Source organism: Aulonocara sp. 'chitande type north' Nkhata Bay, linkage group LG16, assembly GCF_057382095.1.
Source record: "Aulonocara sp. 'chitande type north' Nkhata Bay isolate Kocher_YH1m ecotype deep benthic linkage group LG16, A_spYH_male_GT1.1, whole genome shotgun sequence".
In the NCBI taxonomy this organism is placed as follows: Eukaryota; Metazoa; Chordata; class Actinopteri; order Cichliformes; family Cichlidae; genus Aulonocara; species Aulonocara sp. 'chitande type north' Nkhata Bay.
The window spans coordinates 20,168,469-20,189,467 of NC_141359.1; the positions used below are offsets into that span (position 1 = coordinate 20,168,469).

The window sequence follows — 20,999 nt, forward strand, 5'->3', positions numbered from 1 at the left end:
CAGGGTCAGGGCTATTTTGGCAACACAATATTGGGCAGTTGGTCGTAATATTATGTTTGATCAGTGTAAAAAACTAGAGGTTAAATTACAGAGGCAAGGAAGAGAGCATTTGGACATGTGCAGAGGAGAGAGAGTGGTAATATTTGAACAAAGGATGCTGAATGCAGAGCTGCCAGGGAGGAAGATAAGACAAGGATCACAGAGAATGTTCATGGATGTAGTGAAGAAGGACATGCATAGGGTCGGTGTGACAGAGGAAGATACTGGTGATATAGCACATTAGAGTAAATTGATCAAAAAGGTAGCACTTTTCAAATAATGGAAAACTGACTTTATGCTCAAAATATTTTCAATCTTATTTTCCAAGTAAAATCTGTTACGAGTTCATTACTTTTAAAGGCCACAGACATTCAGAAATTTATAGGCTGCTGTGTTCTACTAATTCTGATTTATAAGCCAAAGTAAGATGGATCGTGTCCTGGCATAATGATGGCTGCAGTGTGGTGGAGCTATATGGGGTAATGAAATTGAAAGTAACACACAGTGTGCTATTTGCCAGGGGGATAGAGAAGCTTTTCAAGGCAACACTCGATCACCATGGTCTAAACTGAAGTTTGTTAAATTTCAGAGATCCATTCATCTCAGAAGCATAAAGCATTTTGAATCCGTTCTTTTTTCTTTTTTTAGCAAACTTTATTTTTACTTTGGTTAGTTTTTTGTCAATGTGGCATGTATAAAATTTTCATTGTATAACTTTGTTGTTTATTGTACACTATACTGTTTTTATTCTTTATCCAGCCACTGTAGCACAAAAATTCCCTTGAGACCAATAAAGTATCTATTTATCTGTACTTGCATTATAGCTATGAGGTATAACAGATTATTTTAATGAACTGGAATTAGTGTAAATTAATTTACACTGATTTATTAAACATCTAAGAAATAATCACACAATAATGAGAATAACTTTAAATAAGACATTATAAAAATGAAAAGTAGATAGAAATTAGAAAATTATAAGTACATATTTATTTACATTTTTCACAAGATAGGGATACATGACATTTTTCTGTTGATTATCAGTTAATGCTGACCTGCAGTCAATACAAAGCAGGCCAGCCATCCACACTGGTTGGAACAACAGAGATATATAGTAAAGCATATGTGTCGTTACAAGTGCAATTCTTTAACACAGCAACTTCTACTTTTCCAAACAGTAGAAGTAACAGGTCACAACATGTCTGTCTTAGTAGGCAGAGGTAGTAACCTCTACTTTCACTTTACTGATACCTTCTTAAGTTACATCACATTCAGTGTCTTTACACAGAGAGGAAAATGTTCATTAATAAAAGAACGGATCAAAGTGTTGGAGTATAAAGAAGCACTAGAGCTACATTCAGAGGACTGTACTTGTTTCAATCTGGTTTTAGAGCTAAGACCACTGTTTTCTGGGTTATTAATTAAGATGACTGCAGAGAAAGATCTGTCTCTAAGCTTATGCTCAGTGTTAATTTACACACACTCAGTCAGTGGTTCTATACAGTTTTCTAACGGGTGAGGACTCTCAGGTAGAGCCAGGAGCTGATTCTGCTGCCTTCCCCATGGGGGAGCTAGTCTGTGCCACCTTGCTGGGTGATGCCGGTGAGGACGGCTGTGGCGTTTCTGTTCTATCGCTAACTGCCTCCTCTGCCTCCTCCCTCTGCTGTACAGAGGACAGATATTGCTCCAGCAGGCTGCAGTCTGCACTGTCTGCTCCATCGCTGCCATTAGCGAGGCCACTACAAACGGGGCTTAGCGCTCGCACTGTTTTCAGAGAGTCTGCTGTCCCACTGCTCAGGAAGCTGTCCTCTTGCGCCACCTGCTGATCGCAAGTCAACTGGAAGCCAGAGTCTGGGAAGGAGACATCTGTGCTGGGTGGGTTGGTGGTACTGGAAGCAATGGGTGGGGTGGCCTTGCAAAGTCCAGGGGATGAGATCTGAGCAGGGGTGGCGGCTTGCGTAACGACTGCCAGCTGCTGCTCCACAGACTGCTTCCACTGCTGCATAGCCTGGAACTACACACAAATCACACAGAACGTAAACTATGAATTTATGGACAGATTTCTTGAAACAATATTATACATATCTTACAATGTTAAACAGAAACTACCTCTTTCCATAGAAACTTCAAAGCTTCCTCCTGAACGAGCCTTTGCAGCCTCTCCTCCTCATACTGCTTCTGCACACTGCAAACAAACCAGATTCACTGTCACTGATTAACACCTATGCATCGCAGAAAGAGTATCACCAGTGCTGCTTGTCGGTCACTTACTGATCCAACTTCTCAGACAGGAAGAGGATGTGTTCCTGCATCCTGCGTAGACGGATTTCACTGCGCACCTCTCTGGCCATGGGGTGACAGCACCGCGTGTAATGGCCTCTCCACCAGGACTGTATTTTAATTGCAGCTCTGTCTGCTTCTGTCACACTTGATTTACTCTCAACTTCTTCCTGCTTCTGAGCTTCTTTCACCTCAGCTTTAACAAAATCACTATCTAGGTCATTCTGTAGAGTGCTAACTCTGACTCCTAGCAATCCACTAGATGTTGAATCTGTAGCAGAAATAACTTCTTCTCCTTCAAGCGTCTTTCTCTCGTGCTGCTCTACTGTGGGTGGATGCTGTGGATTGTTGGCGTTTTGCTTTTTGGACTGCGCTGGGTGCTTTGGTGCCAGGGAATCTGGCTCGAATGTCTCCGTCTCGTCCTCGCTGTCAGAGTGGGTCGATCGTGGCTCCAGATCAGGTGTGAAGGGGATGAAGGTGGACTCTGAGGAAAGTATGCTACTGTTGAGTTTGTCCTCACCTGTCTGCACATCCTCCAAATAAATTTGTTCCTCGCTGAGCCTTGGGCGACATACTATGGGCAGTGACGGATTGGAAGAGTCAGAGCTCACCCAGGTGTTAAACCGAACAACTGGCTCTACAGGAGAGCAGACAAATCAACGATTAGTGCTACAACCTAATTCAAATACATGATTCTCACTGGTCTTGGACCAGGGTGCCAGGCAGGCAGCCCTCTTACCTGTCTGCGGGACTGATGGAACAGCTGGTCCAGGTACAGTGATATTCTTCAACTCTCTGGCTCCCCCTTGTGGAACTCTATGTGACGGACTGTGACTCTCCACATCAAGCTGAGTTGGTCGAGGAGGACTGCGACAGCCTCCCCGGGTCTCCTCCAGCAGTTGTCTCTGATGAAACCTGAGACAGTTATGAAGGATTAAGAATGATGTGTGCTACCATGACCAAGAAATGGATACTGGGTAATGATTTTTTTCCCTTGCAGTTTATCTATATTAAGATTTCAACCTCTGTTTACTGAGAATCTTCTCCAATTTGGCATCCTCAGCTGTGATGGCAGGTGATGCCGTCACAGGGCAGACAGTGGCCAGGTACTGCAGCAGTTGAATGTGCTGCCCTGGTCGATATGAGCGACCTTTGCCCTGACTGTAGAGCCACTCAGCTTTCAGACTGTAAATTTAACAATAACACACAGCAAAAAAGAAAAAAAAAAGACACTCAGGCATTCTGATGCTTTTGTACTGATGATATTAAGCACGAGAATATACACACCCCTCTTTCTGTGTCACTACATAGCCATCCAGGACCTTCAGGCTCAGGCACCAACTCATGACATATGGCCGATAGTCGAAACCAGGCAGAGATGGGGTCGCCATAACACAAGGGTTGCTCATGATGGAAAGCTGCTCCAGCTCATGAAGTGGCGCCAGGTATGACATCTGGAGTAATCAGTTTATAGTCAGTCATAGTAATATTAGGTAATTTTAATATAACCAGTGTGACTGTATTAAATAAGGGAGAACATAATTACTTCATTAAGATCCCTAATCTCATTTTCTGCCAGGGAGAGAATAGATAATTGGGCAGGAAGGTGAGCGGGGACAGTTCGGAGTGTTGTGATGCTGTTTCCGTGAAGTAACAGAGTCTGCAACATTGACAGAAAATGATGCCGTCAAGAAAATCAACAATACCATTAATATAGGGCTAGTCTGAGCATATATTCAGAGGTCTCAGCACACTGACCTTTAGTGCCACCAGTTTGGTCAGATCACCAATGGCAGATATGTTATTGTCAGACAGATCCAAGTGTTGAAGAGAGACACAGTTGTTAAGTTGCTCAATGACCTGTGTGAAAGATTGCACAGTGGATTAAATATTTGTCATTACACATGGACTGAATTTGCTGTCAGTAAATTACAGGATCTGTGTAAAGGATGTTAAAATATCTCATATCCTCACCTTAATATTGTTGCCAGAGAGGTTGAGCCACTTTAGGTGAGGCAGATCTCTCAGCCCCTCAATGTAGCCTATACTGTTATTGGGAAGATTTAGGACTCTCAACTCTGTCAGCTGAGACACACCCATCATTCTCACCAGACGATTACTGGCTACAGACAGCTAAAGAAGGAAAAGAAAGAAAAGACATCAAATCATGAACTGGTGTGTGGTATCTGGACTCTAATGGCTGGGGAGATTATGTAGAAAATTTTAAACTAAAGGGTTTGTTACCTGCTGAAGGCCTGGATTCCTTTCTAAGTGGTCCAGCTTCATGATGTTGTTCCCGTCCAGGATGAGAGTGTGAGTGTCTTCTGAGCAGGTGAAACTGGGCTCCAACTTCTGCATACCTCGGGCTGAAAGATCCACCACAGGTCCTGGCAGGATAAAGAGATTCAGCAGACTTAAAAAGCACAATGTGGGTCTTGGTTTTCCATAAAGATATCTTGTGAAATCAGTCATGCACATTAAGTATATCTCATAAGTCAACAGCATTAGGCTTATCTTGAACCTGAACCTTTTTCCCAAATCCCAAATTTTGGTCAGTTTTTGTAGGCTACCCCTCTTGTACTCTACTAGAGGGTGGTGATGGGTTAATTATGGGCTACCCAGACTACTATAATAGCTTATGAATGGGTATAGAACTGTAACAACTAGCAACCTACCATGCAAAAAAAATAAAATAAAAATCTTAGTTACAGTTTCTGGCAAGTCCCCTGAATTAGTTTACATAATCTTCTATTGATCACTGTCATTTGAAGGCTAAGAAGGTCAAGAAATCAAGCCTCTGCCCAGTGTGCCTGTCTGTCAACACCTGCAGAACCTAAATTTGTCCCAGACAACCTGGTTTCATGTTTAAGGTTTCGGAAAACTTTGCTAAAACTTAATTTACAAATATGCCAGAAAAGGACTGACGCGTGATGTTTTAATGCTCATGAAAGGTGAACTAGCTAACGACAGCACTCTGTAGTGTTCTCCCGTTAACCTCCGCCGGTGAGAAACATCTTCCTATGGGCTACCTTTCAAAGGAATATTAATATGTTTGACTAAAATAGATGACCGACTACTTACCAGCATTTCTATCAAACTGTAAATCTGATACACCCATCCTATCGACCCAGACCACAGCTAGCGTTAGCTGTAGTAGGAAAGACAAGAAGCGTCTGTGTGTTGTCAAACTGCGTAATCGAGGGGCTCTGGGATTTGTAGTTCATAAAGGATGTCTCGCCCCTTGCAACGTTGCGTCTATTTAAGTCGAAAAGACTACAATTATCCTACAGCGCGCTAAGGTTGCTGAAACGCGCCAGCCAGATTTAAGCAAAGAATAAAGAAGGGAAACATTAACGTTAATAGGAAAAATGCGTCTGAAGTGACCATGGTTATCTCATATTTCATTTTAGAGTGTTTAATACGCTGCTGTTCTGTATTATTAAGCCAAGAGCAGCTAGCTAATTGCTTGCTAGGCAACCGTCTAAATGTGACGTCACCATTGTGCTGCTGGTCAATGTATAAATTTGACTAAAATATTTTTATAATAGAAAAAAATATATCGTATAGGTTCACTGATTTTAAAGCATTACTGAAACATTAACGGTCAGAATTTTTAAATTTGTTCACAAATATCAATCTCGTAGTCAGTAAATTCCGTTTCCGCATCCGTCATCTTTCTTTCCGGTTTTGTGCCCTCTCGTAGCCATCATGAAGTGAGTGTATGCAATGCTATCAAATGCCATCTCAGTATTTAAATAAATACTTTAAGGATGATAAGTACATTGAAAGAAACTATGTACGGTTCTCTTTCGCTGATGATCTGTATTTGTCGTTTTCAGGGTCGAGTTGTGCAGTTTCAGCGGGTATAAAATATACCCCGGCCATGGCCGCCGATACGCCAGGATAGACGGGAAGGTAACTAGCTGGCAAAGTCCGACACCGGTTTCTTCTCGCTCTGTCCCAAAACTATTATGAAGATCACTTTACCGGCTCAGCATTAAATATCCCCTGTGAATGTGATTTAAAATTTGTCTATTGAAAGACACACTCACAACGGGCCCAATTGAGTCCTGTATAACCCGCTAATGTTAGCAGCTAAACGATAGCATTTTTAGGTTCAGCCACACGGGTGTATTTGACTGCGATAGTATTATGATAGATAACAGTCATAGAGACCTATAGGCTCTGTTGACTGTGACTTGTTCTGAAAAGAGCCTACAGGGGTTTTAGATAAAGTGTCATTTATTTGTGTAAGTACATCTAGGAGAAAACAAGATGCATAAGTATGTAGCTTCACTCAAAATGTGGCTCTGTCCTGAGCTGTTGCCTATTACTTATAATTAATGCAGTTAAATTTCGTTATGTATCAAGTTTATGATACTTGTGAACAGTTCCACAATGCAAGGTGTGCTTTAGATTCAGTTTTGTCACATGACAGACTGCTGTCAGCATCCAAAGTCAGTTTGTAGCTCAGGTGGATAGTACAGGGTGTAATTGTCGTAATTAAAGGCAGACATGAGTAACATTCGGTTATTTAATTATTTATTTTTGTCTTTGTTAGGTGTTCCAGTTTTTGAATGCCAAGTGCGAGTCTGCCTTCCTGGCCAAGAGGAACCCCAGACAGATCAACTGGACTGTGCTGTACAGACGCAAGCACAAGAAGGGCCAGTCTGTAAGTACAATCCTGTATATGAGTTCATCATTTATATTTGTTTACAAGGAGACTGAAGTGAAAATGTAGCTATTTTTCCATGGCAGACAGACTTTGTGGGTCCAGCAGTTAATTGCTGTGTTGATACTGGTCATTTGTGAAACAGATAAACTAATCTTAGCTATTAGATATAAAAGTAGATCGTCACATTTACTCAAGCTCCAATTTATACATCAGACTGGCTGCGGGTGGATGGTGTGCACGGTGTTGGTCCGTGTTACGTGTTGTTGCTCAACTGTGTTTTGCAGACTGAGCAGCAGCGCTCACTCCACACCTGCAGCCACAGAATATCTGGAGATCATAGTACTGGCCTTTGACGTCTTTGCAGACATATTCTCATCGGTCAGCCTCCAAACTCTCCAACATGCTGACAGTTGCTACCTGTGGATGGATTGTGTGTAGTCCTGTTAAAGTAGTTCAAGGATTTGGTGTTGGCTTTGTGAAATTTAAAGGCAAACATAAGAAATGTGTTTTGTTTACAATATGCTGAGTTATTAAAACTTCTGTTACTCACCATTGCTGTAGCATGACAACGTATTTTACTCAATTTATCTCAGGTTTTTAGATTTTCATGGTTACAGCTGTTGACTGTTACGGTTCCTATGGATGGTGATGCATCAGAAAACACGCAAAACTGACTTGTTGGATGGCTAGACACATGCTTTAATACTGATTTTGCCATGCCTTAGATGGCAGTTTGAGAAAATTGGTTAATAACTGTTCATTTATGACTGCAACCACCCCTTTGGCGGTGTAGACTAGAGTAAATATGTAGACACATTTCCTTTCAGATAGATTAGCCACTCATTTCTTTGTGATTAACAGGTTTGTCTTCTATTCTTCATGTGAACATGAAAAACCCATTATTTTTTTAAGTAAACCAATGTATTGTATTTTTTTTTTTAACAGGAAGAGGTGGCAAAGAAGCGTACCCGCCGTGCAGTGAAATTCACGAGGGCCATCACTGGCGCCTCCCTGGCTGAGATCATGGCCAAGAGGAACCAGAAGCCCGAGGTCCGCAAGGCCCAGAGGGAGCAGGCCATCAGGTAAGAGGACAAAGTACCCTGTGTACCTCTTTTTTTTATTTATTTATTTTGTCTTTTTTTGTCTTTTTTTTTTTTTAGTCTTGTGATCTTGAAGGTGATAAAATTGTGTCAGAGTATTATTCGGAATAAAGAAGGGTTGGATTAGAATCCAGTGTAGACGATATTGGCCGACTTGCCCAGAGGTTGCATTGGGCATTTTATTGGTTTCATATTTTTAAGAATGAGATTTAATTGTGTTAGTTTTCATTAAAAAAAAAATAGAATTTAATAAAACAGGAGAGTGCCTTTATGAGGGCATTGAAACGCTGACTGCAGGGACTTTTCATAGTAACACAGCAGTCAAATATAATCTGAGTGAACATTAATCTGGGGCTTGCTTCAGCATAATTAAAATAAAGTGAATTACAGGGTGTTGCAGCACTTCCTGATTTAATTCTATTCTGCAGACTGAGTCCACTCTGCTGCTACACTAGACACTTAAATTCCTGATATTCATTACTTCAGGATTAGTTTTATCATCAAAGAACACATCTAACATTACTGAGTGATATTAGCAAAAGTCTCTGAATGCTTCTGGTCCTTTAAACACTCACCGAACAGTCAGAAAACCCCCAATATGAACTCCTGCATGAGAGAACAGCTGCACCTATGAACCTGAACTGATCACAAACATGCTGTATTTAAGCTTAATGTTATTAAAAACAAGAAAATACTGATGCTGCCACCGTCTTTAGATTGTTTTTTAAAGTTGTTGGTATTCTAGTCCAAGAAAATGAGGAAGCCTTTAGAGTTGCAACACTTAATCATTGATTGGAAATATTCAGTAAAAACAGCTTCTGATCAGCCTGTCAGTGTAATCAGTCACTGTAAATAATTACTACAGTGAACACTTTAATAGCACTTCAAGTTCACTTTGTTATTCCAGTCATAATAAAATACGATTATAAAGCATGTTTCTCACAGTGAGTGGCGCAAAAAGGGCTGAGGTCATGAGGAGCAACCAATGCTCAAGTTAAAAATAAAGTATTCAAATACATACCGTATTTCCCGGACTACAAAGCGCACCTGAATATTAGCCGCACAAGCTAAAATCAGGGGAAAATCCTGTTTTGTACATACATTAGCCGCACCTGACCAAAAGCCGCAGGTGTTTCAATGTTGACTTATCATATGTAAGAGAATATGCACAAAGCGAATTGTCAGGAAAGAGATGGCTGTTTGGAGACACACCCCTTTTATTAATATTTTGAAAAACAAGTTATGGGTACATATTTGCACATGTGCTGTGCTTCATAAATGAGTAACAAATGTAGTACATAACAGTAACCCAGAAAAATAGATTCGGACTACCTTTTAGGCTCAGGTGCAGTGACACGGCTTTAACAAGAAGAAAAGTCAGTGATTCACCACCATCTTCCTGCGCACTAAAACCACCAAAGTCCTCTTCTCCAGTGTCGGAAACGAACAGGCTCAGGATGGCTTCGTCATCCACTCTCAGCTTCTTTCCTTCGTTGTCACTTTCAAAACCAAAGAAATCCTCATTGTCAGTGTCGGAGTCGAACACCCTCTGAAGGGCCGTGGCGGTGTCCTCCTCTTCATCATGCAGCAGTCCAGCCCTTCGAAATCCGTTGGTGATCGTGGATGTTTGCGCACTTTTCCACGCTGTCAGGATCCACCGGTGGAGTTGAGCACAACTTGCTTTTCGCAAGTTTATCGCCGCTCGTCATCCACGCCTCCAGCTGAACGCGTAGCGCTACTTTGAAGTTTGTTTTTCGCGCTACTTGTACGGCACTATGTTTCCTGGCGGATGGACATGTGACCAACATACCACTCTTGAACCCCGATCCTTCCGCCAGGCAACGTAGTGCCGTACAACAGCGGAACAAACAAAACAAATCGTCTTACGATATCACAAAAATCATGGACAATCTATAGAAAAGCCGCACCTGACTAAAAGCCGCAGGGTTCAAAGCTTGTGCAAAAAGTAGCGGCTTATAGCCCGACAATTACGGTACATTAAAAAATTATATAAAGAAATTGTTGTTTTGAATTTTTTTTGGTCACTTTGATTGGTTTGGACTAAATTTGGTTCTCTTTGTTCTCTCAGAGCTGCCAAGGAGGCCAAGAAGGCAAAGCAGGCTGCAAAGAAGCCCGCTGCAGCACCTGCAAAGGTAAGAGCCAGTGCTCTGTGTTGAAGTTATTCAATAAGATGTCAAAACAAGTTTTTAGTTTCCCCACTGCATGCTCTCGATTATTCAGCAACTTAATTCAAAGTTTTTCTTTGTGCAAGAACTTAGTTGATTTTCTTCTCCCATAGGCCGCTGCTAAGGCTGCACAGAAACCCAAGATCGCCAAGCCCATGAAGGTCAGCGCACCTCGCGTCGGTGGAAAACGCTAAACCTGACTCGCTGTTTATGGTTGTGAATAAAAATTTTGGTTGACCAACATTTATGCTCTGATTTTCGTATTTATTTGACAACTTTACTGAAGCCCAGGCAGCCCAACGTTTATGTATTTAAATTTATTTTTGTGACAATGAGCCTCATTTCCAAGTTCCATGAATTACAGTATTTGAATATTTTGTTTCAACATGACGGGACCATCATAGTGTGGTGGACAAACTCTTTTGGTGTTGTGGCAGGAAGGACATTCAGCATTAACTGGGTGACTCCTGGGAAATAACTGGACAGCTGAAAGTAGCTTGTGGTGTCAGGATGGTGCTAAAGATTTTACCCCAGCAGCCAGGTTAACCTGTAACAGGAAAGACATGGGTGTAAATACAAATAGCAGTAATGATCTCATTAGGTTTAGTGGTGCATAATTGGAACAGAGCTATTGTCAGGACTACCACTGTTCCTGCTTCATTTCAAACAATCTGTTCAGGTAGTCTCAGGAGCTTTGAAGGAAAGGACTTTGTTTTGTGAAAAAATTTCACCTCCATCCATGAGGCTGCTTTAATCCCAAAAACATCTTCACTAAACTTTAAAGTCCAGTTGCTTTCTTTCCAAGCTCCTGAGACTACTGTGATCTGGATGACTGATAACCTACACAGACATAAGATTATGTTCAGATTATTTACCACAAATAACCTGATATGAACTGAAAAGACATGTTAAGTAAGATTAGCACTTGGCTTGCCTCACTCATTAGATTTGTTGAGCCTGTTTTGAATGGCAAAAAAGTTAAATGACCTCATAGCCATCCTACTCTGACCTTTGTAAACGCCTAATAACACCGGTGAGCGGGATCTAAAGTGGCTCAGGTGGTGCAGGGTGTGTGATATCTTTCAGATCACTGAATGCTGTCCACACAGAACTTTGCCTTTAAACAGAGCTAAACGGTTTTTTTTTTTTCTTCAATCTTTCATCACACGGCTCCGAAGCTGTTACAGAGTTGTAGTTCACAGTGTAAACAGAAGGGGGAGTTTTTGTTTCATCTTTATCACCTCTCAACCTGAGCTCATCTTATGGAATTAAAGGTGTTTATACTGATGACCCCAGCTCACACCTTTATGCAGTCAGAGAAACAAATGGAGCAAAGCTCTTCCTGGTGACTCAAATGATTCAGTGACTGATCAAGTGTTTGAAGGACATTTGCAAGTTTTTATGGCTGCTGCTTTTGTAATAATTAAGCTATGGTTATTTTGATTAGTTTAATTATTATTCAATAAATGTTAATCATGTGAAACAAAGATCCTCAGTGCTTACTAGGTTTAAGTGGTACTTTAAAGCTGAACTTTCACATAAGCAAAACATTTTTTTACTGTTATAGACGTGGAAAAAGGAAATGTTCATGCTGGGTGATCTTTTGCCTTGAAAGTGAGTTGCCTGAGTAACGGAAAACAGTTTATTAGGTACACAGAAATAGTTGGATCTCATTTTGTCTCCAGAACTGGAGCTGGAAGCATTCCTCTGACATTTTGGTCCATGCTGATATGATAGTGTCAAACAGTTGCTGCAGATTCGTCCATGATGCAACTCTTGTGTTGGATTGAGGTCTAGTGACTGTGATACGATTGAGCTTTCTGACATCGAGAGTTATCCTGCTGGAGGCAGCCAGGTGGACACACTGTGGTCATATAGGGACAGACATGGTCAGCAACACTACTCAGGTGCTATAAAGAGTGATCACTTGGTACTGAGGGGTCCATCACACCATCAAAAGCCAGAAGTGTGGATATAAGGCATGGTGGATGCATGCTTTCAGGTCGTTTAAGCAAAATTGACCCTACTATCTGGATGTTGCAGCAGAAATCAAGACACAGCAGGCTAAGAAAAAGGTTTCCAGTCATCTATCATCCAATTTTAGTCATGCTGTTTGAGTTTCATTTGAATTATTGTTGCCTTCCTTTCAGCTGGAAGCAGTCTGGCCATTCGCCTTTGACATCAAAAAGGCATTTTCACCCAGGGAACTGCTGCTCACTGTGTATTTTCTTTCAAAAACTTGGAGGTGGTTGAGGAAAATTGCCAGTAGATTAGCACTCAAACCACGCCTCCTTCACAGTCACTTAAATCACCTTTCTTCCAAATTGTGATGCTCAGTTTGAACTTCGTGAGGTCGGCCATGTTTACATGCCAAAATGGACTGAGAATTAGCCATGTGATTGGCTGATTAGATGAGCAGTTGAACATGTATACCTAATACAGTGGCCCCTGAAATATACATTCCTCCACAAATGGTGGATCCCATCATTCCAGCTGTTCTTAGAGGAGCACTGTAATAAGTGAAGCGATGTTAGTGCGGAAAAATGTTGATCTCTTATTATTCTTAGTCAATGCTAAAAATTTAAATCAGCTGTAGGCATCAAACCATATTTATTAGCATTAGACAGTCATCACAGAGCCATAACGATCAATCCTCAAAAGTGCCATTTGTTCAAACAGTCTTCTAATTAATTGTTAGCACTAATTATTGCTAAATTAGTCAGGGGTTAATTTACACAACGGGAAGACCTCAAATAATTATTGTTACATAAAAACTATAAAACACCTTCATCAGAACAACAATTTTGATAATAGAGCGCTGTTAGTGTGTCAGTACGTGCTACCAATCAAGACAAGGCTTCAGAGGTTAAATATGTTGCATTAGGTAAGTATTCCTGAAACACAATTAGAAAATAACAGTATCTTCCTATACAGTTTTGACTGCAAATTTTTAATCAAGTAATTCATAAATCAACATTTGAGTTCACACAGATTTAAAGTCATTAAATGGAAGAAATCGTTACACGGTAATCAATGACAATTTAATGATCTCAAGCGGGACATGATGATCAAATTATAAATAAATCAAAAGGTTAAGTGCAATGACATCCTTAATTTCATCTGGACACATTCCTTAAACCATGTTCAACACAACTCTAAGAGTTACATGTTTCGTTTTTTTGGGAATTGTCTGCCTGAGGTACTGATTGCTACACCTGAAAAATCGATGATGGAAAAGGCAAAGACCTCCCAGCAAGTGTGCAAGATATAAAGCATGAACTTAAATTAAACACTGTACAATCACAGAACGTGTTGAACAAGAAGTATCTGTGCGTTGATGACCATTCTTGAGCGTGTGTTGACTACAGTTTAAAAAGAAAAAAGAAAAAAAAAAAGCTTTGTTTTCCTTCCCTCCCTCAGCACACCCTGAGGAGATATGCACTTTTCTTTAAGTTTCACATTTCCAACAGGGACAACAGGCTTAATGTGGTAGAACAATGGTTATTATGGCATGGATGTTATGGAGACAGCATGGTGTGATGTTGAGATGATAAGAAGTCTCCCTTTTAGTCCGCTGCAATGGAGCGTCGATACACTCAGGACTCCGCAGCCTGTTTGGCCTCCGCCTTCTTATCCTGCTCGTACCTGTTAGATGATTAAAAACAAACAAACAAACAAAACAAAACAAAAACATTGTTTAAATTGCCTCTTAACTAAAAATAGTGTTCCATGTTAACTATGGCCAAAGCTTCAGATAAGGACCATAAAATAATCCCAGTGAGCTCAGATGTCTGCTGAAGAAACTGACCAATCAGATGAAAGTGGGGCTTAAAGAGACAGGAACTCAAACTTTCAGAGAGACCATGAACTGATGTGCTGCATCAAGTACTAGCTGAACGTGAAATAATAATAAATAAAATATAGAAATCGTGCAAAGCTACTTTGGTAGAGTTCTAGAATACAAATAAAGATACTTTCAGCTGCTCCCTTATTTCCCAAGGGAGTACCACAGAGGAAGGATCCACCGATTCAACGGCGGATGCCTTCCTCACACAACCCTCCCATTTGTCCAGGTATGGGACCATCACTAAGAGTGCAATAGCTTGTGATCCCCCCCCCCGACTGGCTTTCGTGTCTCCTCTTGGGCTTGAACTGGGATATTGTGGATGTGCCGGGAAGCTATGTTCACTAAAACACTAAAAATCTAGTGGTATGAATACTTAGCAGCAACTCATCTCAGCGAAGGGACTAGTTTGTGTAGCAAAACTGAATTCCAAGAATCACTTGACTGATACACTACTGTGCAAAAGTCTCAAATCAAGTCATTTTTAAAAACTTGTTTCCGATGAGCTAAACTTTCCTGTAATTTTTTTTTTTAAGTCCTGTTGAGCAATAGTTCTCCAGACTTTGTGAAGGTCTTTCAACATTGTTGAGACAGGTTTTTGCTGTCTCAGCAAGTGGTGTTGGAGATCTTGCCAAAATTTAATAACAGTGCAGAAAAGTACAGACTGGCCTCCCCAGTCCAAAGAAGAGATTTGAATATCCTTCACAAAGCCTGGGGAACTATTCCTGAAGACTACTTAGATAAATGAGAAGAAAGCTGTCAAAGAGAGTTCAGTGTGTGTTGAAGAATAAAGGTGGTCTTAACAAATATTGACTTGTAATTGAACTCTCCTCTGATAGAGTTCAGCTGACACTAGAAAGCAAAGCACACATGAAGACTACACTACATTATACATTCACTATAGCTACAGCACTCTAGGGTCAAACATTAACATGCCTGCATGATTTCATATCAGTAATGATTAAGAAATAAGCACTCTACATAAGGCTACTGTGCAATTATCTTGCATTCCTTATTATAACTAATCTTTAAAATGCTTCTAACAGTGATTATGAGCTCATGTAACCCACTGGCAGAAACATCATTTACTGTGCATTCACACACCTCCAGATCCTGTAAAGCTGTGAGGCTCCGGCACTGCCGACAAAGAAGTTGACAGCAAACAGGTTCCAGTTTTTCGGGATGATAACCAACGAATATCTGGACCAGATGAGCCCTGATGGAGAAACAGAACAGGAGGAGTGAACGTGACGCACACTGATGGTACACCAGGGTCACTCCTCAGGACAGAGTCTGTGTTTTGGCCAAAGAGTCGCAGATAAGATTTGTTTGAAGAGACATAGTGCAAAAAAAAGTGGAACAAAACAGGCGACCTTTAACACAGATTGGTTAAAAAAATAAAAAATGAATATGGAAAAACCTGAAAACTGAACAGAGATCAAGTAACGAGATGTGAAATGTACAACAACAACTCAAGGCAGAGCTTAAGAACTACAAACTATGCATTACCTCTTTCAAAGTTTAAACCAGGATTAAGTTTCCAGTTAACCTTTTACTCACTGAAAACCCTAAATTAAGAAAAAGACTCAAAGGTGTCGACCAGCTGTGAACTCTGCCCAAGGGGAATATTCTGCAAAAGCCCCAGAGAAAGACTTACCAGGGAAACTTTTCCATTAAACTGTCCATTGTCTCGCACAAAACCCATTTGGATGTACGTACGCGTTTATTCCAAACTGACACATTATGAAGTCGACTTGAGTTTCGGTGTCGTCTCACCTGTGGCCGTCAGCACTGCAGACTGAGAGGTACTGAGTTTGTCTGCTGGTCGAGTCATATCAGCCAAACCAGCTCCAACCAGACCCTGTAGAGAAGAGACTGATGTATTTACTCCATTAATGATCAGTCAGTTTTAAATGAGAATCCCAATAATCACACAGTGGTAGTGACAGGTTTTTAAAAAATAAAATATTCTGGAATAACTATAGACCCATAAAAAAAAAACATCCAAATAACACAATCTTCTTATTGACAGAACTGCCACGTGTGACAAATTTCATCCGAAGGAGTCAAAAGTTAACAAGGGAACTACTTGTGTCAGATAATGTGCGAGCTACAGGGTAAGAGGCTTAACTGCTGACTGTCTGCTGATGAGGTGCGGATAAAGGCATGCTTGGTAGCAGTTTTAAATAAATCATATTTTTAAAGTCTGTCTGCACTTTATGCTGTGGCTTACGAGCTGGGTGAATGTGCACTTACCCATTTAAACACTGGGGCCCAGAAGAAAACAGTTTTCGGACCTACAGAAAAAACAAAACATAAAATCACACCGTTTAGTTTTCCAGAGGTAACCAGCTTTCCCACAGTATTAACCATACACAATACATTTGAGGATAAATAAAAGCTCCTGATATGAAGGCTGTTTCTCTTATAGAAAATTATACAATGACAACCCAGGTTTGAGCTCATTTAGAAACTGGTGGTTGAGGGGTGGAAAATAAAAACACATAAATAAATAGCTACAGCACAGAAGTGTTATATTTTGGTAGTGATACTGCATCATCTCGTGTACCACCCTCCTATTAATTGAGCAGACTTGTATTAAATAAGCAAACATATGACACTTATGCTGGCATAAGTGGTTGCTGGTTGGCCAGAGCTTGAGGACATCGCACACTCACGACTACTCCTGACTGCAAGGCGATTGCACAGGTCGCCTTTTTTCAGGCAGGATGCTGTCAGCTCAATCCACTCTGATTTTCAAATGTTTGCAAATAATCGCTGTCTAATTTATAAATGCAGAAACTGCTAACATGTTGCCATCACTCTGAATACGTTCCTGCTAGCATCAACTGGCTGCCAGCTAGTTGCATTCTGTTTATGTTTCAATAGAAGAGGAAGGCTGCTGAGCGTAAATGCAGTGGTCAATATGAATTTCTATTTATGCAGTCAGCAGGAGATATGGGATGTTTGACGATTTATCGCAGTTAACTGCCGAATTATCAGAAACAAACTGCGTGTAATTGCCAACTTGACCCCATTCAGTTGCAGGCTGATCGACTGTCTTATGGCAGATTTAATCACAACTTTATCTTATTGACTAAAACAGATATTGAAAAAGGTAAACTTTGACACAATTTGCATTTAACAAAAATTTGTTAAACTCACTATGAGTTACTGCAGTACTCAACATATCGCAAAATGTTAGAGACCACAAGAACCTTGTAACTGGAGAGAAGTACTGCGATAACATTGTATTGAGGGGTGTCTGGAGATTTTCATCACCAACAGTATCACCGTTACACATTTTGTCCACAGGAAAATACTGTGAAGCTGACTTTTACTCTCTGTGCTCACAAAAAGATAATTTGTGTCAAGAGGATTGATAATAAAAATGTTCTGTTCTGTTTCTATACTTTCATATATTTTGGGTGGTCAGTTATCAAGTTTAAATGTCACTTTATAAACAAAACCAATTCAGAGATCAGCACATTAATAGATTCTGAAAGCAACAACTAGCTGCAGTCCTTAATGTAATAAAAGACCATGTGATAACATTGCCACAGTTTTTTTTTTTTGTTTTTTTTTTTTTTTAAAATAGCAATACCTTTACACCTTTGAACTCCTGTCAAACAAACACCACCTCAACAACCCTGATGCAATCGTGGCGTTATTACATCAGAACTGGAAAGCAGCAACAGAAAACATCAGATGATCAGGACATCACAGCACTGGCTGTTAACACTCAAAATATAATGCTCGTATTTGAGCTCACTGAGTTTTTCCTGCTTAAGACATCCAAGCTCTGGAAGAGTGAAAAGCTCAAATCAAAACCACACCAATGGATCTGAGTGTCACAGATCAGACACTCGGTGTCTGTGAGCCACTGGGAGGAGACTCACAAAGACTTAATTAGCCACAGCACAGTGAAGAAAAGCTGCTGGTCTGGAATCAGCATTCCCGGCAGCGCTGCGGGGCAAAACAGAAACTAGAGCGTTTGTGGCTGCCAATCATCTTTGAGGGAGTTGGCTTTTGTCTCCACCCCTTCATACCTGATCAGAAAAGTTGTCCTTGACAACCCCGGAGCTCCAGTACCCTTTCTCAGACAAATCTAAGACCAGTATCACCAGTGACACTAGTTACTCCTTAACCAAGATCCCTTTAGATAATATCAAGTGTCCTCAATACATAAGCAAGACTTACGAGAAACACCTTCAGTTTAGTTTGTGCTTCAAATGAGAGCTAAAGATTTTAGCACAGTGTTCTGAAGGGCATTGCTGCTTAATTATAGTGTGTTATACTCGTAGGCGATTCTTCTGTATTTATACTACCCTGACTGATAAATAGTGACAAAATATACCTTCATGAGGGAAAGTGGGAGGTGAGTGCACAAATACCAGAAATGTTCAGTGTGCATTGCAACTCACTGGATAAGGATGATATAGACATGGCCAAATTTGTTATTGGGTCTGGTTTTATTTAGAGTTTATCGTCATCTTTAAATCGTTAAAAACAAAACAAAGAAACAAACAACAAAAAACAAAAAACACCAAAACTGTCAAATAGAAATATGGAGCTACCAATTATGGGGGTCCCCTTGAGAAGAATAATCGAGCATCTAAAAGTAGTCAAGTTTATTCTACACCTCCTACTTCACTCTGCTCAGTGTAGGTGCCGCACGGCCACGCTCCTGGAAATCTAGTCTGTTCTGAGAGGTTAGCCAGCATGATAAAAACAAACAACAGTGATCATGTTGTCCCCAACAAATCCCTTTAAGAACAAACTGTTGCCTCCAACTTTCTCAGCACGGCCTTTAAGTTAGGTGTGTGGCAAATTTGTCGGGGGACAAAACAAGTGGGTGCCAAAATCTGGATTTCAGCTGTGCAGAGCATAGATTTGATTGAAGTGAGCTGTGTTTGTGTCCCTGCTGTGCTTGATACCAGGCACACAAAAAAGTAAGTTAGAACAGTTTTATTTGCAGATTTAGCAAGGATCATATCCAGGATACCTGAGCACAAAGAAGGAGGGGTGTCACCAAATAGAAACATTACCCACTTTATCCAAGCTCAGATGATGTGCAGCAGTAACAAGAGGACACCGCATTCAAAAATAGAAGTAATCCACAGGGTCTTTAGCTGCCCTGATGCATGCAACTCATGCATTACATTTTAAGAGTAAGTATGCAGATTCGGCACTGAAATAAGGAGGTGCTGCTGAAACAGCTGGCTGCATCTGGATTACGTTGAGACAGCTGCTTATTCTTTGAGGCAGTGCCAAACAAGCTGCTGGGAGGACATGGTCACTGTTCCATTTATCTCGGAAGTTTTATGCCAGAGCATGATGTCACTCCTGAGTTTAAAACTTGCCAGTTGTAAAGCTGGAAAAGCGAGGATCTGTTTTTCTACCCTGCGAGGTAGAGCAATTCATTCATCACTAGCTAGTGCACGTTCATAGATAGAGCTTGGTCTGTTCCCTGTGTATTAAGTCACAAACACACAACACTTACAGTACACAAGCCAAGTTTTACTAATTTTTTTGTCCACTGTTGTAATGGTGGACCATAAATTAGGCCAACCTTTTAAGTTGACTGGAGGGCATTCCAGCTGAAACTTCCATCTTGGAAGTCAGCATTTCTGATTTCAGATGGAATGGAACATATCTGTGATTCACAGTTAAGTAGATAAATAACAGAAGTAAAGCCTGAACAGAAAAAAGTAGCAGAGAGCATAACGGGTTTTTTACTTCTGCAATCAAACAGATTTTGACCTTCCACCAAAAGAAGAAAATCAGTTTTTGTGCAAGTTGGGCTTAATTTATTCAAAACCAAGTTACGACCAGGAAGCAGCATGAACTTCTGTTTAGCCAACCTTAACTATATGAAACCAATCAGGCTTACATTCATAGTCACTCTCCAGAGGCACAATACTACTTTTCTTATCAAACCGAGCATGCGACTACATAGTTTAGTGATAAAGGACTGATTGAAATGCACAGTTAAACACCCAGAACGCGATAAACTGAATGAAAGTGGGTTTGGCTTCCTCCACAGACCGAGGTTCTTGGCTCAGCCCGCGTTATCCCGGAAGGTTACAGATTACACTGACAGCGCAAACACAATTAATTTCATGCAGCTCGGGCATCGGCGCAAGAGATGCTACTGTGATCCCTGAACGATGCGGTGCAGAAAGGTCAGTGCATCCTCATCCCATATCACGGCTGGACAGGGCGGCTGCGGTCACCCACCTCCCAATACCAAACAAACTCATTACGGTCAACTGTGTCTTACCTGCCGGGTGGTTGTACACAGGTCTCAGCTTGGCGGGCAGCATGTGCTCGATCCTGTCCAAAATCCTGTGATAGGACGCTCTGAGCGCAGCCATGATGAAGGTGTTGATAATGAATGCGAGAGATGAGCGGAAACTTAATAGCAAGCTCGCAAAACTGTTAGCTCGGCGAGTAGCTAGAGACCTTTAAAAGCTGTTTGTGAGATTTAGATACGGCTCAGAGAGGATCCTGCTGTCGACCTTCTCCCGGTGGTACTGTGACCGCTGCTAATGGTGCTAACCGTCAGTAGCTTCTCCCACTCTGACACGACGAGGTGACTTTCTGTACGATGCAACCTACCGCGTGACGGCGGGGCTATAGGTTTGCGCTATTCTCATTGGGCACTGCGGTCATACCCATGATGTGATTGGTTTACACAGGCCTGTTAGGTTATTGGCACAGTTTGTGCCAACTGGGTGGAGCTAAAAGTAAGAACAAGTGGAAGAAACATTGGACCAGACGCCTGGTTAAAGAAAATAGTAATGATGAGATATTGTATTTTATGCTTGAGGGCCAGAGAATGTTTAACAGGAGGGAAAAACCTTACAGGATAG

The 20,999-nt window shown here is 41.0% G+C and overlaps 3 protein-coding genes and 1 non-coding gene across 4 annotated transcripts; 2 read left to right on the forward strand and 2 right to left on the reverse strand.

Moving 5' to 3' along the window:
* Nucleotides 1–1,006: 1,006 nt before the first annotated feature.
* cep97 (centrosomal protein 97) lies at nt 1,007–5,787 on the reverse strand. The gene is made up of 11 exons (XM_086266624.1): nt 5,401–5,787; nt 4,564–4,706; nt 4,294–4,452; nt 4,078–4,179; nt 3,866–3,979; nt 3,607–3,773; nt 3,343–3,504; nt 3,059–3,234; nt 2,311–2,956; nt 2,149–2,224; nt 1,007–2,053 (listed from the first exon to the last, which is right to left on the reverse strand). Exons 1-11 carry the CDS (start codon nt 5,435–5,437, stop codon nt 1,565–1,567), a joined length of 2,271 nt encoding a protein of 756 aa, XP_086122750.1. The 5' UTR covers nt 5,438–5,787; the 3' UTR covers nt 1,007–1,564.
* A 136-nt stretch (nt 5,788–5,923) lies between these two features.
* Nucleotides 5,924–10,523, forward strand: rpl24 (ribosomal protein L24). Its single transcript, XM_086266629.1, has 6 exons — nt 5,924–6,032; nt 6,159–6,234; nt 6,881–6,991; nt 7,940–8,076; nt 10,184–10,247; nt 10,394–10,523. Exons 1-6 carry the CDS (start codon nt 6,028–6,030, stop codon nt 10,472–10,474), a joined length of 474 nt encoding a protein of 157 aa, XP_086122755.1. The 5' UTR covers nt 5,924–6,027; the 3' UTR covers nt 10,475–10,523.
* LOC147311374 (small nucleolar RNA SNORA23) lies at nt 7,218–7,398 on the forward strand. Its single transcript, XR_015125555.1, has one exon. It is a non-coding gene; the product is annotated as a small nucleolar RNA SNORA23 (small nucleolar RNA).
* A 2,349-nt stretch (nt 10,524–12,872) lies between the features above and the next one.
* Nucleotides 12,873–20,735, reverse strand: mpc2b (mitochondrial pyruvate carrier 2b). Its single transcript, XM_086266630.1, has 5 exons — nt 20,408–20,735; nt 16,381–16,421; nt 15,901–15,985; nt 15,229–15,340; nt 12,873–13,925 (listed from the first exon to the last, which is right to left on the reverse strand). The coding sequence occupies exons 1-5, from the start codon at nt 20,499–20,501 to the stop codon at nt 13,877–13,879; spliced, it is 381 nt and encodes a 126-aa protein (XP_086122756.1). The 5' UTR covers nt 20,502–20,735; the 3' UTR covers nt 12,873–13,876.
* Between the last annotated feature and the right edge of the window lie 264 nt (nt 20,736–20,999).

What these genes read in the sequence shown, in the direction of transcription:
- cep97 (XM_086266624.1), bottom strand. Translation starts at nt 5,437, where the DNA reads ATGGGTGTATCAGATTTACAGTTTGATAGAAATGCTG. An exon ending in CCAAACTGGTGGCACTAAAG is followed by an intron (nt 3,980 to 4,077) that starts GTCAGTGTGCTG and finishes TCAATGTTGCAG; the next exon opens with ACTCTGTTACTTCACGGAAA. An exon ending in GTAGTGACACAGAAAGAGGG is followed by an intron (nt 3,505 to 3,606) that starts GTGTGTATATTC and finishes TTAAATTTACAG; the next exon opens with TCTGAAAGCTGAGTGGCTCT.
- rpl24 (XM_086266629.1), top strand. An exon ending in ACGCCAGGATAGACGGGAAG is followed by an intron (nt 6,235 to 6,880) that starts GTAACTAGCTGG and finishes TGTCTTTGTTAG; the next exon opens with GTGTTCCAGTTTTTGAATGC. An exon ending in AGCACAAGAAGGGCCAGTCT is followed by an intron (nt 6,992 to 7,939) that starts GTAAGTACAATC and finishes TTTTTTTAACAG; the next exon opens with GAAGAGGTGGCAAAGAAGCG.
- mpc2b (XM_086266630.1), bottom strand. Translation starts at nt 20,501, where the DNA reads ATGGCTGCGCTCAGAGCGTCCTATCACAGGATTTTGGACAGGATCGAG. An exon ending in GGGCCCCAGTGTTTAAATGG is followed by an intron (nt 15,986 to 16,380) that starts GTAAGTGCACAT and finishes TCTTCTCTACAG; the next exon opens with GGTCTGGTTGGAGCTGGTTT. An exon ending in CAGCTTTACAGGATCTGGAG is followed by an intron (nt 13,926 to 15,228) that starts GTGTGTGAATGC and finishes ATCATCTAACAG; the next exon opens with GTACGAGCAGGATAAGAAGG.